This window comes from Mauremys mutica, chromosome 9, assembly GCF_020497125.1.
Source record: "Mauremys mutica isolate MM-2020 ecotype Southern chromosome 9, ASM2049712v1, whole genome shotgun sequence".
NCBI classification, from domain to species: domain Eukaryota; kingdom Metazoa; phylum Chordata; order Testudines; family Geoemydidae; genus Mauremys; species Mauremys mutica.
In genome coordinates, this window is record NC_059080.1 from 96,732,731 (window position 1) to 96,748,551 (window position 15,821).

General features: G+C 43.2%; 1 protein-coding gene across 9 annotated transcripts in view; it reads left to right on the plus strand.

Annotated features, from left to right (window-relative positions):
• SENP5 (SUMO specific peptidase 5) overlaps positions 1-11,757 on the plus strand; it is a 79,185-nt gene extending 67,428 nt beyond the window's left edge. For 8 of the 9 annotated variants that reach the window (XM_045031382.1, XM_045031385.1, XM_045031383.1 and 5 more), the window contains 8 exons: positions 1,352-1,457; positions 1,615-1,762; positions 2,376-2,423; positions 3,991-4,068; positions 7,416-7,553; positions 9,495-9,578; positions 11,050-11,100; positions 11,178-11,757. In XM_045031382.1, coding sequence (XP_044887317.1) covers positions 1,352-1,457; positions 1,615-1,762; positions 2,376-2,423; positions 3,991-4,068; positions 7,416-7,553; positions 9,495-9,578; positions 11,050-11,100; positions 11,178-11,306 — 782 coding nt within the window. In that variant the 3' untranslated portion in view covers positions 11,307-11,757. The remainder of the gene's footprint in view (positions 1-1,351; positions 1,458-1,614; positions 1,763-2,375; positions 2,424-3,990; positions 4,069-7,415; positions 7,554-9,494; positions 9,579-11,049; positions 11,101-11,177) is intronic. The other variant, XM_045031391.1, reaches the window with a different exon arrangement.
• Positions 11,758-15,821: the final 4,064 nt, after the last annotated feature.

The window sequence follows — 15,821 nt, forward strand, 5'->3', positions numbered from 1 at the left end:
TTTCCTCTTTGGTTTTCTCTCTCCCAGTATCTTCCTTTTCATTGTGTTTTCAATCTCTTCTCCTATATTTTTCTCTCTTCTGTTTCTCCCCCAGAATCTCTCAAAATAACATGATTTTATTTTCTAACAACTTATCCAACCAGTCTCTCTTTTTCCTGCCTTGCCCTGCCCCGCCCCATCGGAGGACTGGCCAAAAGGCCAATGCAAAATAGAGAAGCCCCAGTGCAATGGTCCCATGTCCAGGTGAGAAGCGAGCTATCTGTCCCCTCCCCTATCTCCTGGGAAAGGGAAAGATGCTGGAATTCCTACTGGGGTGATGTCCCTGGTCCCTGTTCTGGGGCTCCATCTTTTTTATAAGCGTCTGGTTAGCAGGCGTCCAATATGTTTGGAAGTTTTCCCCTTGATTCCAAAAAGCCCTCTGGCAGCTGGAAGGGAGCTGCAGAATTTGGTGTCTCTTCCTCCTGAACTGTCAACATTGTTCAGCGATCTGTTACTCCAGTCTTCTCTTACATGATTCTTCCCTCCTACTTACCCTGCTTCTTGATGCTGGAATGGGGTGATATCTCCACCATTCTACTCCTGTTTCTCTTAGCCGCCAGAAAACATCTGTTTGCTAGACTTTCCCGCTAGACTCAATCTTTTGGTCTTTTCCAGTGAATATCTCCAATTGATGTTGTCACTGCTGCTTAGAGCTTTCCCAAGCAACAGCAGGGTGAAATTGACTTGATTCTTGAGTTTCTCTGCTGAATAGTTAGTAGAAATTGATCAGCCTCTGATATGTTTTTACTGTACTACAGTTCAAGAGAACAGTGAGCAGCAGCGGAGGCATGGTAGCTGTCAGCAGACAGTACTGCATTGACTCTTTTTGCATGTGGGAGGCTATCTTCAGAACCTAAGGGCTAGAAATTTTAGTTTTAGTGAATGCTTTAATTCTTGCAGGAACTGATGGCACCCTGAATTTACAATGTTTGAATAACATGTATGTAAAATGTTAATAGAAATAGGCAAAAGGACTGGTTCTTCTCTTGCTTACACAAGTATAAATTGTGAGTAACTCCAGGGGATACCTGGGTATAAATTCTGCATAAATGAAGAAAATTGGGCTCAAAGTGTTTAACATTTTTATGTAGATGACTTTTAAGTGATCTTTCAGTTCTGGGGTCACTTCCCCCCTCTTTAATGGTGCCTCTCTGAGCTTTTTAACTCTTGTATTATATTAACTGCATGCAGGAATTTGCCACTGGGTGGGTGGGACACTGTGCTGTTAAATATTTATAATATCTGGTTTTGTTGGACTAGAGAACTCAACTTTTTACATGTTTGCTTTTTCATTTATCTGATGTATTCAAAGGATTCCTAGATGAAGTGATGAAGAAATATGGCAGTTTAGTTCCACTCTGTGAAAAAGATGTCATGGCAAGATTAAAGGAAGTCTTTAATGAAGATTTCTCCCATAGGTTTGTAGCTGTAATATATTCTAGTACTTGTAAAGGAAAAGTTATTTGACACACTAATTTGCATTTCAGATTGAAACTGACACCTGCTGGAACAGCTCCATTTGGTATGACCTGGAATATCTTTATCCATGTCTCTACCTTTTCAATTCTGTTTCAGAAAGCCTTTTATCAGTAGGGAAATCATGAAGTATCGGACAAGGCATCCAAAATCTTCCACTTGCAATTTCCGGGTCTTCTATAATAAGCACATGCTAGATATGGATGATCTGGCTACACTGGATGGTCAGAACTGGCTAAATGACCAGGTTAGCGATGCTTATGTTTACCTCTTCAAAGTGTCAAAAAATATTAGCTAATTCTCATAACCCCCTGTGTGAGGTAGGTCACTGTTATCCTCGCTTCATAGATGGGGAAACTAAGGCAGAGTGGTCGAGTGGCTTTTCATTGGCAGACTCAGTAATATAGAACTTGAGTTTCTGGCTCCCAGACCTGTTCTCATGCAACTACACTGTACTTCCTCTTCAAGAAGACAGTGGTCGCAGGTGCGAGAAAATAGTATTTCCTCCCACTTAGCTAGAAGAGGAGAAAGTAACAGCAATGCAAGACCCATAGCCAAAAAACCAGAGAGAGTAGCAGTCCTCCAGATGTGCCTCAGTAGACTTAAATTGAATTAAACCAACATTTCACATTGAGGCAGTCTTTAAGCATCTGCTTATATTATGTCTGCTCTAGCAGCCCATTGTTGATTCCAGAGTTCTTGACCTGCATCAGAGTATAATAGAATGTTACTCTAATTAGTCAACTTCTTGTCAGAAAAAAAGATGTGTGCTTTTTTAGATGCCCTCTCAAATCTTGGATTTACTTTCAGTAATACAGTGTTATTTTTGTGCAAATTATAATTTTTACTAACTCTTGCAGATTATTAATATGTATGGTGAACTCATAATGGATGCAGTCCCTGACAAGGTGAGCATTGTGAAAAGGTGTCAATTATGGGGTAGAAAAGGAGAGATGGTGTAAGACCACAGGTACATGTGTCAAATAGGAAGGAGGTTTAATGCAGATTAAAACACCATTATGGTGATTCAAAGTGTCAGTGTAAAAATAGCCCCTCTGTACTCACTAGATCTGCTGCCTTTAGTCAGTCTTTTGTTCGCTTTACCGGTACAAATTTTTACTCCTCTTAGGCTCGCAGAGCCACAAAAATTATGAAAGTGAACTGGATTCTCTTCTGGCTCATGCATCATCAACAGAGTTCTTAACTACTTTCCAGCTGTAGTCTCTCATTGTTGGTGTTGACTTTCAGATTCTGGATTGAGTTTGGTTATAGCACTGACGGTTAGAAGAACCATCTGTTTACTTGTAAGCTGAACAAATTGAATATGGAATCATTGAGACCACAAAGAAACCACACAATGCCATTTTTAGATTGGCAGGCTGCACAGAGTATAGCAACCCTTTAATGTTCTTGCTCAGAATGTAGAGCACTGCTTCTTTGATTGGTGGTGGTAGTGATTCCTCATTAGTATTCTCTCTGCTTTTCAGTGCATGAACCAGAACTGTGGTATTGGAGAGTGTATCTGTCTGCCTGTGCCCACTTTTATGGTGCATAATTTAAATCCTCATGGGAGATCTTGTTCTAGTACTTTGTAGAATGCAGTTAGAAGTTTCTGTTGGCATAACTAATAGGTTTTATCCAGCATTTTCAAATGCTGAACTATCCAGCTTTTTTCCAGCAATAACTTCTACCTCCTCAATACTAGCAAGATTATTAAATACAGATGTTGTAAAACTGCATAAGATGTGACTTATAGCTTGTCAATTTGTATTAATCTCTTCCTTTAATTGAGAGGCTAACACAAGTGTTAACCTAATGCTAAAGAATTGTTTTAACTGTAAAAATCTACAACCTTTTGCCACAACAATAGGTTGTAGTTAATTGCAAAAGATGTGACACAGCAGACGAAGTATTCTGTAATTCAGAAGCATTTTTGTGAAATCTGTAACTGGCCAGAGGGTTGAACGCTGATGTCCATGTTTTTGTGTCTTAACCTTTATAACTTTTAACAATCAAATTATTTGGTTCTGAGTCACAGAGCAGAAAATGGAAGGTGTTTCCAGCAAGTTATGTAGGGAGGATGGGAAAATATGATTTTCCCCCATCCTCCAGTGATTTTAATCCCTGGAATGCAGGAGAATAATATCTGTAACTCTTCTTTAGCCTCTTCTCCCTAAACAAAATATTGCAGCTGCATGTCGTAGGCTTAGGAATGCCGAGTTCAAAAAATAAACTGCTTCGCATCACATGTTCTAGGGAAATATAGAGTTTCTCTTCATTCTAAAGAACAGCAGTATTTATTTAAGGTTTGCTAAAACATCTGTAGACTTGCTTGTCTCTTTTCCTGTTTTGCTTTTTCAATTCTTGTTTATTAGCCAGCTAGATGTTTAATTATGTAGAAGTTATGTTAGGCATTACTGGAAGAATTTATGCACACTTTCAACCCTCATTTCTTTTTTTAATTTGTCTTTCTAGGTTCATTTTTTTAACAGCTTTTTTCATAGACAGCTGGTAACCAAAGGATATAATGGTGTAAAACGATGGACTAAAAAGGTACCATTTAATTCTATCTATTGCTTATCAATTGTATAGGATAGACCACTGGATGCTGATACTTAAACATTTTCTTGTGAGCGGTGGAGAAATGCTAACATGAAATTACGTTAGTACCAAGCGACAAAAGAAAGTTTTTACTGTTGTTACTCCTCTCAGTACTGCTCAGCTGACAAGCCTGTGGGAAAGCTGCATTCTATTCCTCCTTCAGCATCATCAACAGATTTTTTTTTTTATTTTTTTTTAAGTTTCATTATCATTTGGAGCTTAGCAAAAAGGGGTTGTCGCTAACAACTCAGTTTGGATGGCAAAACCCCTTCTTTCTGGTGAGGGTGTATGAGAAGCAAAGAATTCAGCCTGGGTTCTTGAAGTCAAGTTGGTTTGTACAGGGCTGTCGGCTGAAATTAAAAAAAATCTCTATTTGTAAATGCTTGCACATTGAGTATGGAAATTTAGAGATGACAAACAAGAAACCACCGCACAAAGCATTTTTACAGACTGTGTGTATAGTAGAGCCACATTTTAACACAGTATTAAACAAAAAATCAGGCTAGCCCATCTTCAAATAGGAATTGTAGTGTACTTTGATAACTTTTCAATTCCTTTATCGAGTTTCTGTTTACCTCCCCTCTGGTGAAATGTGACTCTTTTTTTTTTAATATACCAGTGGTCTTTAAAGGGATACTCTTTAGATGAGTGGTTCTCAAACTGGGGCCGCCTCTTGTTCAGGGAAAGCCCCTGGCGGGCTGGGCTGGTTTGTTTACCTGCCAGGTCGGCAGGTTGGCCACTCCAGGCCAATGGGGGCTGCGGGAAGCGGCACAGGACAAGGGATTTGCTGGCCGCCACTTCCCGCAGCCCCCATTGGCTTGGAGCGGCAAACCGCGGCCAGTGGGAGCCGTGATCGGCCGAACCTGCTGACCCAGCAGGTGAACAAACCGGCCCGGCCAGCCAGGGGCTTTCCTTGAACAAGGGGTGGCCCCAGTTTGAGAACCACTGCTTTAGATGATCCAGATCTTTTACTAGAGCGTATTAAAACTGGACTTACTAAATTCTAATTTGCTTTTTCACTACTGTCAGTGGTGTACTTCATACATTTTGCAAAAGCTTGGTAAATGAAACTAGACTGGTCGCTTTCTGGTTCTCATTTTCTAGAGCACTATTTATTATGCTCACGTCATTGTAGGGGAGTGTTCAGATGGGGACAGCACTGTATTACATGAAAGTAACTTGAAAATATTTGTTAAAAAAATCCCGAAAGTCAGGCCCTAAACTGTTCTGTGTCCCTTCCAAAGTAGATCCCTGTTTTTTACCGCACCGCTGCACTGAGGGGAAACGTCATTTCCCTTGTAATAAAAGCAATAGGCTGTCACAAAAGATTGTTATATAAATGCTGATACTATTAGCTCTCCCAATTCAAGTACAGATATAAAGGCAGAGGGCCTGACTTCCAAGGACTGTTAGGCATTTAGCATTGAAAATTGGGTTTATGACTAAACATTTTTCAGGAAAAGTGTCTGCTTTCTGCACAAATGTTCAAATTGTCTGAAAACCCGAATATTTCAGTTTGCAGACATTGGTGCAACGCCTCATGGGAGTTGTAGTTTGGTTGCTCAGGGGGCCCCGTTCTCCTTTGTAGGCTGGGCCCCCTGTCTGGATTACAAGAGGGGAGACTGTGGTGCAACATGGGATATGCAGCCTGGCCTACAGAGGAACGTGAGGCACTGCTGTAGCTGCTGGGTGCAGAGCACTTCCAAATATGTCTGACCTCTTGTTTGCATCATGTGTGTTACCCATTAATGTTCATACGGGCACTTTATTTCCTTACGACAGATGTGACCCGCCCCTCTCCCACTCGTATTAGAGCATGGACACTATGCTTTGTACAAATTGCGTAGTGCTTTTAAAAATAGATAGGAATTGCCCTGCAGGATCAGACCAGTCCATTTAGTCCAGTGTCCTGTTTCTTCTGCATTTCTGGTGTACGCAACAAGATCCTACCAATATCACGTGCTTTTGGGGGACACAAGAGAAGATTGAGGGGGACAGTGCAGTTGAAGACCAAAGCAGTTCCAATGCCTTACTTGCAAAAGAATAATTCCTGATCTACTCTTTAAAAAAAAAAAAAAAGTGTTCTAAACTTTGCCACATTGTTCAGATCTCACCATTCCACGTGATTTTTAAGGTAGTATTAGTCCTTCTCCCTTGTTTGCCTGTCTGACTGCAGTACCTCTGCTGCTGGGTAAAGTATCATAATCCAGTAATTGCCTGTGCTACATTAATGATGCAGGCTGAGTTGTCCACTGTGCCTTCCGAATGTTCCGTTGTGTGTAATGGCTCTTGATATAAACCAAAATCTAGTGCATGGGGATCTGGAAATCCACTTTTGCTTTCCATTACTGTTCCCAGCACTAGGAATTAAACAACCTAAGCACGTAAAACCTTCCTTAAGGAACTTTTTGTCCTCAGCATTAAGATGCCGTCATCCCTTACCCAAAACTTTGTTGTTGTCGCTCCCTATGCCCTCTGATTTCTTGCTTGTGGACTAGATCTGTTGTTGATTTTTTTTTTTGTAATACAGTAGCACTGCAGAACCCTAGTACTAGGCACTGTATAGTATATTAGCCTCATCTTTCGTTGACTTTGCAGTGGAGAGTCGCGCCCTGTTTTATATTGCTTATTGGACTTCATAGAAGCACACCGAATGTTCTGGGCACTGTGCAGACACAGGAAGACAATCTTTGCCCTGGAAAGTCTCTGCCTCTTTATTGTCCGAGCTGCAGTTCACTGGGCAAGAACAAAGTGCCATGTTACAGTGAATACGGGTCAGAAAAGTGCCTCGGCCTGCTGTTTCTGTGTGGTTTCTTTGAGTCCTGATTGCTTAATCTGCTGACCCATTTTTACCACCATCAGCACTGCAGAGTCGGTACAAATCAGCTGAGTTCTCACTGCAGAAACGTCATTGCTGAAGATGTATAAATGGCCTAGCTTGATTGCAGGTTGTGTTAGCCATGTTAGTTAAAGGGAGTGCCCACGCCACCCTCCGTTCTAACACGTAAATCGAGCGTGCTTTGTTGCAATTGCAGGTGAAGACTAAATGTGGAACCCCCACAGGGTTCAGAGTTGTTTTTTCTACTGCAACAATGTCTTGCGTCTAGTACAAGACACAAACGTGTGACTGAAATACCTGCGTGAAGAGCTCTTGGAGGGAGTTAAAAGAAGAGAACTTTCAGGGTCAGGAGAGGGCAAAGATGTGCTGTTTTAAAATAAATACAATGTTGTGGGAAGCGTATTTAACTTGCACGTGGTCTGTTCCCCTGTTTGGTAATACTTACTGTTTTGTTTGTCAGGTGGACTTGTTCAAAAAGACTCTCCTGTTAATTCCTATTCACCTGGAAGTCCACTGGTCCCTCATTACTGTGAACATCCCTAACCGAATTATTTCATTTTACGATTCCCAAGGCATTCATTTTAAATTTTGTGTAGAGGTAAGAGGAATTATTATAGTTACGCTTAAAGTGCTTGGATCCTTGCTTTAAGAATTAAATTTTTATCCTATCCAAACTAAGTCTACGTTTTGGGGGCATCGTGCTTCATGTAATCTCTGTGCATGTACTAAAAATAAAATAAATACTTGGCACTGCTGTTGCCTTCATCCAGTTCTCAACGTGATTACAAAGGTGCAGGAGAGTTATTAACTTCTTTGACAGATGGGAAACTGAGACATGGACCTTGCTCAAGGTCACAGCGACTCTGTACCAGCCCTGAGAATAAAGCCCAGGTCTTCCATTGCCATATTCATACAACCAGTCTGTGTCTAGCAAACTTTTCTGTTGTGTGTTCTCTTCTTCTGTAGCACTCCCATAAAAACAAATGCTTAAAGCCTCCTACAGTAAGAGAAATCCATTATTCAAAGAGGAATAAGATACCCGTTTGCACATCTTGTGAACCAAAGATTGTTTTGTTTTATTTTTTTGAGGAGTGCAGGTACCAGCATTTTTTTTCTTAAATGTCTGATCAGTTGATAATATTTCAGTCATGATGGTAAAACAGAGGCAAGTAGTTTGTCCTGGATTGACCAGTTTTAGTGTCTGTTTTGCCGAGCTGACCTAATTGTCTGCTAATACAGCAGGCTGCAGCTTTTAAGTGTGTATTAAGGCAGAGTAGCAATTATTTTACAGAGAGCTCACAGAAAGGACGTCAGAATTAAAATAAGTTTCCCATCAGCAACTGCCAAAGATAAAGCTGAGGCCTCACCTACTCCTAAAAATTAGGTCGACCTAACTACATCAGTCAAAGTTTATGAAAAATGTAGCTCCTTGTGCGATGTGGTTAGGTTGACCTAACCCCTCCTATAGACACAGTTAGGCCCCATTGACCAAGCTACCACCTTTTGGAGAGGTAGACTAACTATATCAATGGGAAAACCCCTTCCGTCAATCTAGGGAGCATCTACAACACAGCTGCAGCAGTGTCCACATTCCCTGACGTTTATAGAACTAGAGTGTTTCGCACTTTGCTTCTGTAGGCCATGCTCATTGCAGACACCAGGGGCTTCTTGCATCCCTCCATTCCCATTGTTCACACGCTCCCTGTGTGCCACTCTCCCGTTCCCATATATTTCAGGGACTTCCTGCAATCTTTACCATGCCACAATTCCCTGTTCTCCCCTGGCAGGGGTTCCGTATGATTCCCTATTTCCCCCCCCATTTTTATTCTCATTTTTCTTTTCTTTCTCTTGAAGGGTGTCAACTCTGTAAGCTTAATTGGGACATGGTAGAATGAGTGAAGTTGTTATGCTGGACTGTATTCATTTCTGCCAACAACCGGATTTATAGAGAATTACAGAGGTGGTTGAAGCTGTGGCTCTGCTAACGAGATGCTGTCTCCCTCCCCCCTTTTGGAGTTTTTGATTTTTCCCCCCCAAAATCAATAGGCTTCTATGTATTGATGCCAACAACCTGCCCCGAAACTTTGGAATTGATCGGATGCAGTGGTCGAAAGTTGTTATCCTGTGATGTTCAAAGCGAGAAATGCAAATTGTGTGTCAGGGCCCCACAAGCTGGGCCAATCAAATTGTGTCAGGGCCCCACAAGCTCAGCCAATCAAATAAATTAAAACCGGACAACGTGAGCCCGTCTAGTGCATTTTCCTGCCAGTACAAAATTCTTCTCTACAGTTCATTTTCTAACACTTTGCCCAATCTACTTTTAATTGCCCCGAGTGTGGTGGGGTTTCTACTGCGTCTCTGTGTGGACTGGCTGGCCAAATCCAGCCCTGGTGCTCAATGGAGCCAGTTAGTTCTCTCCTTAACCGCTAGAGCTGGGTTAAGCACAAGGGCCAGACTCACCCTGGTTAAACGTACCCGCATGCCTTTCTCCTTGGCTTTAATCTGTGTGTAACGGGAAGGATCTGATTTTCTTTTTAAGAACATACGAAAGTATTTACTGACTGAAGCAAGAGAGAAGAATCATCCTGAGTTTCTTCAGGGATGGCAAACAGCTGTTACAAAGGTTAGTGCCAGCCCCTCTAAACCCCGGTGTGAATCCTTTACAAGCTGAGTCTCTTGGGTGTGCCACCTTCACTTTTAAATCCATGTTATTTAAAGCAGCAGTAAATATTTATTTTTAAATGAAGGAAAAGGAAGAAGCTGGATGACTTGGGCTTGCTAATGGGCTCTTTGTTGCTCGTTCAGATCCCACCCGGCCTCTCTCTCCTGTTAAGTGAGCTGGTGGCCTCTGCCCAGACCCTGGTGGAGAAGTTATTCACATTGCAAAGCCATTACAGTCAGCACTGTAGGCCATGCTCATTGCAGACACCAGGGGTAAAGAACTGTGTGTTCAGTAGAGGCCAGCTCCTCTCCTCTTTAGAGGTGACCGCTCCCAAAGGTTGAAGCGCATCAGCAGGGGACGGTATGAGGTGAAAAACAAGTACCGCTGTGGATAGATAGAGGGCTTTGTATATATGCCGTGGATAGACAGAGGGCTTTGGTCTCCAGGGCTGTCAGTCTGGCGCATTTCACCAGCACTATATTCGCTAACAAATAAACTGTGTCTGGCAGTGATAAAAGGGAACAACTTGTGTGAAGTGCGAACGAGGGAATTTGAGACTTGCATAACTGCCCCGTAATGGCTGAGGATATAAAACAGGTCACTGAACATTAGACAGTCTCCCAATGGCTCCCCACTCACCAGAGAGATTTCTAGGTTCCAGGGCAATGCTGAGAGGATCCCAGATGATGTCTCCCCCTTATTTCTGTTTAGCCCTGTGTGAGGTGCATGATTTTGGCTCTAGGAGAGTAAATCCACAGCATTGCAAGAGGTAAAATGATAAAGTTGCAAGTATTTAAAAAAAAAAAAAAAAAAAAAGATCTGGCAAAGCCAGGAAATTAAAGGCTGTCATTTGGGGTGAATTCGCGGTCTCTTTACAGGCATCGTTCCAGGCCAGCAACCATGCAGTGTGCAGGCCCGCTAACGGAAACCTTGCATTCTCCTGGTCTGCCCACAAATTGCCCATTGCTTCCTTCAAGATCAGTGGGGAGGATGGGGATCCACCTTCTATAGCACAAATACCTAGGGAAACATTTCTCTAGGCTTGCATGAGTTTGCTGAAGTCTTGAAGTCTGACCTGAGTAAAGTAGACAGTAATGTTCAAATATTTATTTAAAGTAATTGAGAGGAAGCTATCCTGAATTGGTCAGATATAGGAGGGAGAGCTGTAATTTATCGGTCATAAAATATCTACTCTCTTAAATACTAGGCATGGTCCTAACAAGGTGCTGCGTTTGCCTCCCCTGGCATGACTGGGCCCAAAATAAGTAACTGCAGCTCAAGCTGGAAGTGTTGCAGAGTCACCAGTTTTCAATAAAAAGAGCTCACTAATCTTGCAAAATCTCATTTTGGATTTTAAATAGAACTTAGAGTGAAAACTGAAGGAGGGCTAAAGAGATGTCATTTAACGTCATGCGTCTTTTTCCTCCCTCAGTGCATTCCACAACAGAAAAATGACAGTGACTGTGGGGTTTTTGTGCTCCAGGTAAGAATGTAATTTTAAAGCACGATGTGGCTTTTTTTCTTTGTATTTCTCTTGTCAATTTTCCTGTTTCAATTAAGCTTTTTCATTTTCCTCAGTACTGCAAGTGCCTCGCCTTAGACCAGCCTTTTCAGTTCTCCCAGGAAGATATGCCACGAGTAAGAAAAAGGATTTACAAGGAGCTGTGTGAGCGCCAGCTAATAGATTAACAGTAATAAGAAAAGTCGAGCTATTTCTCTGGCATTTCTGAAGAGTTCCAGCTGGTGTTCGTGTACTTGAATTTCTGAAAACTTCCGTGAATTTCAAATAACTCTCAGCTGAGTGGTGTGGCCACGATGTTACCTCAACTTTTTCTGCTCTTTCCCTGGCAGGACTTAACAGAGCTGCCACAAAATATTCCTAATGTCAGTTCGGTTTCCTCTTTTATGTTCTTTCCTGTATTTAATATTTATTATCGACGCATGCGTATAGGCAAAGCATGCGACTAAAAAAAAAAAAGTATAAAACTGTAGATTTGGTGCACCTTTGAAATGTAGCTAGAAATGACAGAATACAGGTTAAAAATTTGTCTGACAACATAAAGATGCATGATCCGTTTTCTGATGCAATAATGCTTTGAATGTATCAAAAAATTCAATGCCATAAAAAGAGCAGCTAGAACCTTTTTTTGAAAACTCCGATTATTCCATTTTTCTCATTGTGGCTGTGTAGTACTGACTGCCCGCTTTCTGGGGGGCGGGGGGGCGGGGGGAGGGCTGGATAAATCTGTCTACAGACTTTGTGTGGAGACCCCCTCTGAATAGAGTTGAAGTCACTAATAAAAAAAAATTGTTCTCTGTTAACCTTTATCTAGCTGTCGTTCTCACCCTGTTCCATGTGGTTGAAAAGCAGCCTTTGCACAAATGAGACTTCAGCACTTGACTGTCTAATAAAACGTGGAGATATTCAGCTATTCAGATTGACAGTATGTTCATATGGGCTTTGGGAGCCTGGATGATTGTGCATGTGTCTTGGAATGTTAGCGGGGAATGATGAAGCTGACTCTGGAGATGCAAAACTTCGTTTTAACCTAGGATTTGGTAACTAGCAACTGTTCACATTGTAGGTAAATTCTATAAATAGGCTAAGATGAAGTGTTACGTTCCAGTTCCTTTCACTGTAGCCGTCTTCCTTCTGGGTCTCTCTTCTGAAACTGGATTCCCTTCTAGCTCTTCTGTCCATCCCATTTCTCTTCTCTCTCTCCTCCCCCCCAACCCCAATTCTATAACTTTAATTCCGTCAAAAAATATCTTTCCTCTCCTTTCCGTGGTACTTGACTATCTGAAACTCTCTTTTCATCCCTTTTGTTTATGAATTGTAGCATGGCAGCACCTAGGAGCTCCCATCTCGGACCAGGGTTCCATTGTGCTAGGTGCTGTACCTACAGAACAAAAAGATACAGTCCCTGCCTCAAAGTGTACAATCTAAGACAGTGGTGGGCAACCAGCGGCGGGCCGCCAGACGGTTTGTTTACGTTTGCATGGCTGCCCGCAGCTCCCAGTGGCCGCGGTTCGCCGTTCCCAGCCAGTGGAAGCGGCGGGAATTCCAGGCACTGATCTTAGATATACTAGAGCAGGGGTCGGCAACCTTTCAGAAGTGGTGAGCTGAGTCTTCAGTTCTTCACTCTCATTTAAGGTGTCGTGTGCCAGTCATACATTGTAACGTTTTTAGAAGGTCACTTTCTATAAGTCTATAATATAGAACTAAACTAGTGTATGTAAAGTAAATAAGGTTTTGAAAATGTTTAAGAAGCTTCATTTAAAATTAAATTAAAATGCAGGACCCGGGCAGTGTGCGTGCCACTGAAAATCAGCTCAAGTGCCACCTTGGGCACACGTGCCACAGGTCGCCTACCCCTGGACTAGAGACTCAATGCTGCCCCATGTGGTGTAGGAATGTTGCCTAGCTAAGTGCAAGACAGAATGCAGGGGAATCTGATGCTGCATTGGTGACATCACCACACCACTCCTAGTAGCAGGTTTGAGACTGAAGAGGAGAGAGCATATAACTAAATGCCTGTGCATGGCATCTCCTCGCCCGCTTTCTCACCATGCTCTGCTGCTCCCCTTTCTTTACTCTGTAACTTTTTCAAGTAAGGGAGTAGGCCCAGAGGGGCTGCTCTGTGCAGAGGATTATGCTTAGCACTTAGTCTTATTTTGTGCTCGTGCATAGTGCAACAGCCTTGTGCTCCCAACCGTACACCACGCAAGCATCAAGCTTTAGGTCCCAGTTCAGCAAGGTTCTTAAGCATATGCTTAAAATTAGGCACTTGCTCAAATACTTCGCTAAATTGGGCACTTGGTTCTGCTGTACAGACAAAACTACACAGGATCTTTTCAGGGGGCAAGACAAAGATGCCACATTTATTATGATAATTTGATTTATGAACAATAACTAATATCTTAATCCTTATACACACACATTATACCTAATACTTATACACACTCACACACACACACACACACTCACACATCCATCAGATGTTCTGCAGCTGCTGCATAGTTACCAGTCCTGGCCATAGCTTGAGTTCGTGGCTTGATTTTGCAGCTTGGGTTCGTAGCTTGTGGCGGCTAACTGGCCAGGAAAGCCGGGCACAAGGACGAGCTAGGTCTCTGTTGGGCAGGCACCGATGCCCTTCCATGTTGGCAGCAGAATGTTACCCTCCACAGTCTTCCATCTCACCCATCCTTTTTGTAGGCTTTAGTTTGAATCCAGAGTCTATAGGTCTTGCTGTGTCACGCTGCCTCTGGGTTTGGTGATTGATCACCCGTCAATTGCAGGCGTGACTTTCAGCCTCGGACCTGGCTTTGATTTTCCTTCTATTGTACCTTTTCTTTTTAGGGTGGACTCTGCTTACTTTGTTAGGGCTCTTGTCTGCATCTTCAGCCGGTAGTGTTTGAACTCTATTTCATCAGGACAGGGTGGGGCTGGAGGTTGATGCCATCATCCATCCATACCTCAGTCACACATCTAAACTAAACTAATAAGAGTACAGCAGGATTTGCAAAAATGAAGGCTGGAGGAAGCTTTTACAAAATGGAGTGAGCGTTTTAAAATGGGGTTTGAATTACAATATGGCAAAGAGTGAACAGAAGTTACAATATAGACAAGTGTAATAAATGGTGAACAGAAGTTACATTAATAAAGTGAACAATTAAAAACAATTTCATTTATCAGTTCTACAGTTCAAGGCCTAAGTTGTAAGCTCAACATTTAAACTTCGTGCATCTTTGTTTAGAAAATCCATGGATTTATTTAAGCATTCCCCTACTGTTGTGAATACAACCCCAGCACACCTGTCCTAGCGTCTGGGACCAAAAATTGCATCCGTTGGCCTTTAAACAAAAATGAAATTTAGTTCAGTTTCGCCGTCCAAGGTGAATGAAATGCAAAGAATAAATCGCATAAATGGTGACAAGTCATTTTGATTTTCGATGTCTGCATTTGTAATTCAGGCTATTGGTGAGAGGCGAGGCAACTTTTAAAAAAATGCATTACCGTGTCATAAGTCGGTTTGCTTATAAGCCGACCCCCCACCCCCCAAGATGGATAAGTAAAAATGGAAAATGTTTATAACCCGTTCATAAGCCGACCCTATAATTCAGGGGTCAGCAAACTTCGGCTCCCGGGCCATCAGGATAAGCCGCTGGTGGACTGAGATGGTTTGTTTACCTCCAGCGTCCGCAGGCACGGAGGTAAACCTAAGAAAACAAAGTGTCCCGGCGCACCAGCTGCTTACCCTGATGGGCCAGGACAGCAACTGGTGGGGACATTTTTTTGGGAGGGAGAAGCTGGGAGTCAGGGGAGTAACCCCTGTGACCACCCCCCACATGACCCCACCCCTAGTCCGGGACCCCCACACACTCTCCATCCCATCCCATCCCTTCTCACCTTAGCTGGGGAGGGCCAGGGGAGGATGTCTCTGGCCTGGCTGGAGCTGCTCCGGCAGGCTGGACAGTGTGGCCACAGCCCGATCCGGCGAGCCAGACCGGGCGGCGCAGCCGCAGCCTGCTCTGGGGGGCAGGGCCGAGTGGCATGGCTGCAGCCTGCCAGCCCCGGAGCTGTAGCTGCTTCGGAGGCTGGGGGAAGAGCAGCGTGGCCAGAAGAGGAGAGACTCTGGCCCCGCCTCTTCCCTTCTGGCTCTGCTGGCTGTGCTGCCTCTCCTTGCTCCCTCTGTTGGGGGGCGGGGCAGTGTCCCACCTCTCCCTCTCTCTATACCCGTTCATAAGCCGACCCCCTTCTCTGGTGCTTCCCCTTTTTACTAAAAAATTTGGCTTATGAACGCGTATCTATGGTATGTTGGTGGTACGCCAAGTGGGACACTTCTCAGCATGTGAGATTCCCATCAACTCTGTTCTCGGATCAGAAATGATGGAGCCCTTTCCATAGAGGAGTCTTTGTGCATGAGTGTTTGATTTCCTAATTCTCTGGAATCTTTGGTCACTTGATGGAGAGACCTGTGTTTCGGAACCTTTTCTTATGATCAACCTATTCTCAACCTCTTCCAAACCAGGACCATCTGAGAACGCCCCCCCGCCGGGCCCCATTTAGCAGTAGGGGAAAGGCAGGGTGGTTACGACCTCCAGGCTGAGAATCCCTGATCTAGACTATGCCTAGATCAGTAGTTCTCAATCTCTTTACCATTGTGGGCCACATATGCAGCTCCCTCTGTTATGTGGGCCGCA